The sequence below is a fragment of the Solanum pennellii genome, chromosome 6, assembly GCF_001406875.1.
Source record: "Solanum pennellii chromosome 6, SPENNV200".
NCBI classification, from domain to species: domain Eukaryota; kingdom Viridiplantae; phylum Streptophyta; class Magnoliopsida; order Solanales; family Solanaceae; genus Solanum; species Solanum pennellii.
In genome coordinates this window covers 23,142,929-23,146,051 of record NC_028642.1, presented here as the reverse complement: position 1 = coordinate 23,146,051, position 3,123 = coordinate 23,142,929, and the positions used below count along the sequence as shown (strand labels likewise).

General features: G+C 46.2%; 1 protein-coding gene across 1 annotated transcript; it reads right to left on the bottom strand.

Annotated features, from left to right (window-relative positions):
• Positions 1 to 1,520: 1,520 nt before the first annotated feature.
• Positions 1,521 to 1,922, bottom strand: LOC107022187 (DNA-binding protein HEXBP-like). Its single transcript, XM_015222869.1, has one exon. It carries the CDS (start codon positions 1,920 to 1,922, stop codon positions 1,521 to 1,523), a length of 402 nt encoding a protein of 133 aa, XP_015078355.1.
• Between the last annotated feature and the right edge of the window lie 1,201 nt (positions 1,923 to 3,123).

The following is a 3,123-nucleotide window of genomic DNA, read 5'->3' as shown; positions in this document are numbered from 1 at the left end:
ATGCACATCCTGTCGAGTCAATCTAGTTAATGGAGCTGATATAGTAGAGAAACTCTGAACAAATCGTCGATAATAGCCTGCCAATCCCACAAAACTCTGAATCTCAGTAGGTGAAGTAGGTCGCGTCCAGCCTCTAACTGCCTCAATTTTTGCCGGATCTACTCTAATACCCTCCTTGGACACCACGTGTCCCTAGAATGTCACAGAAGTAAGCCAGAACTCACACTTTGAGAACTTGGCATACAACTTCTCTTCTCTCAACCTCTGAAGTACAATCCTCAGGTGTCAGACATGGTCCTCCTAAGTTTTAGAGTAAACCAAGATGTCATCGATGAAAACAATCACAAAAGAATCAAGGTATGGTCGAAACACCCCATTCATCAACTCCATGAATGCTGCAGGAGCATTAGTCAATCCCAAGGACATCACTAGAAACTCATAATACCCATACCGGGTTCGAAAAGCTGTCTTAGGTATCTAATGCCCTAATCTTCAGCTGATGATACCCATACCTCAAATCAATCTAAGAGAACAATGATGCTCCCTGTAATTGATCAAATAAGTCATCAATACGCGGAAGAAGATACTTATCCTTCACTGTTACTTTGTTCAACTGTCTGTAATCAATACACATTCTCATAGTCCCATCCTTTTTCTTCACAAACAATACAGGTGAACCCCAAGGTGATACACTAGGGCGAATAAAACCCTTACTCAATAAATCCTGCAACTGATCCTTCAATTCTTTCAACTCTGCTGGGGCCATACGATATGGAGGTATAGAAATAGGTTTAGTGCCTGGCTCCAAATCAATAGCAAAATCGATATCCCTATCGGGAGGAACACCTGGAAGATCAGAAGGAAATACATTGAGAAACTCCTGAACCACGGGAACAGAGTCCATGGGAGGTGATTCAACACTAGTATCCCGAATAAACGCTAAGTAAGACAAACACCCCCTCTCCACCATTCTTTGAGCACGAATGAAAGAGATAACCTTGCTAGGATAAGAACCACTAACACTCTTCCAATCAACCCTCGAAACACCAGGCATTGCTAAAGTCACAGTCTTAGCATTACAATCAAGGACAGCGTGATAAGAAGAAAGCCAATCCATACCCACGATAACATCAAAGTCTACCATTCCTAGAATGATTAAGTCTACCCAAGTATCATACCCAGCCAAAGAAACAAGACAAGATCGATACACTCGATCCACCACTAAGGGCTTACCCACGGGTGTAGAAACACGAATAGGTACAGTCATGCTATCACATATCATATCAAATTTAGCAGCAAAATACGTAGACACATAATAGAATGTAGAACCTGGATAAAACAACACAGACGCAGGTCCATAACATACTGGGATGATACCTGTAATAACAGCATCAGAGGTCTCCGCCTCAGGTCTCCCGGGTTAAGCATAGTAGTGGCCTCCTTGTCCACCTCCATCTTGGGTGGTACCTCTACCCCCACTCTACTGAGCTGCAACACCACTACTAGAAACTCCATCACCTCTAACGACCTCTACCCTGTGGTGCTAGTGGTCTAGTCTGGAATGAAGAATTAGGTCGAGGCCCACCACAACCCCTTTGTGAAGTACACTGCCGCATTAGATGATAGGGATCTCCACAAGTAAAACAAAATCTCTGACCTTGAAACTTCTGTGTAGACCCTGACAACCCACTATAATTGCCTCGTCCTGTAGGTCGCTGCTGTGAAACGTACGAGCCCTGACCCGGGCTATAAGAACCCCTAGATGTCTGGCCACCCTCAAATGTCGGCATAGATGCATGAATAGGTCCCCGCTGCTGAAAAGAACCACTCACTCTCTGTGATCCCCTACCTCCAGATGAGGCACCATGAAATTTGCCTGATATACGGGCCCTTTTAGGGTCCCCAAACTCCTCTCTCTCCATCAATTCCGCCTCTTTGGCGGCGCTCACAATGGACTAGAAAGAAGCCCCCTCTCTAGATGCCCGAAACACAGCTGACCTGATAGAGAAAGTCAATCCCCTCACAAATCTGCGGATCCTCTCTGTCTCATTTGGAATAATGGCCAACGCATGCCTAGAAAACTGGCAAAAATGTGCCTCATACTCTGTAACCGATAAACCATCCTGTCTCAGACTCTCAAACCTCAAGCAACTCTCCTCTCTCACGCTCCATGGGAAAACGATCTTGGAACGCACTAGCAAACTGCTCCCAAGTCACTGGAGGAGATCCAACTGGCAAAACCCCCGAATAAGTCCTCCACTAGTCTCTCCCTGGTCCACGAAGCTGGAGTGTAGCATATCGAACCCCATGTGACTCAGCTAATCCAACCACCCTCTAGTAACTCTCGGCAGGTAGTTAGAAACTCCTAAGCGTCCTCGCTCTTCCTACCCTGAAACTGAGGTGGGTCCATCTTTTGAAATCTCTCATACCTACGTTGCTCATCCTCTGTCAGAACAACCATCGATGTAACTTGACCCCCAACTGCTGGTGCAACATCATTCTGAACCGCGGGATCTACTGGTAGTTGCCCCACCGCATCCTGAACAACTGGAGCTTGTTGCTGCTCTTGGGTCTGAACCCCCTCTCTAGTATGAGAGTCATGTGGTGTGGTAGTCGCACCAACACCCTGAGAACAACCCTCTAGCACACTTAACACCCTCAATAGTGTATCCTGAAGCAAGGGTGTGACTACAGGATCCGGAGGAACCTGGTCCTCTCTGTCATTAATCTGAGGTTCTGTAGAGACCTCTCTAGCACGACCTCTCACTGGTCGTACTACTAGCACGACCTCTGGCTATTATCGTACTACTAGCACGACCTCTAGCTCGAGATCTACCCCTACCCCTAGCTGGGGCCTCAACAACTGCCTCAGGAAGTGCCTCCCTTCTACCACCAGTAACATTAGTTCTAGTCCTCGTCATCTGTCAAAAGAGTATACAACAACTCAGTACTAAAGAAGGTAACTACGCACGAAGAGAAAGAATGAACAAAAGGAATTTTCCTAGTAATCTTTATAGCCTCTTTTGAGATGAGTACAGACGTCTCCGTACTGATCCTTGAGACTCTACGTAGACTCGGCTTGTATACACGTGAGACCTATGAACCTGGGGCTCTGATACCATT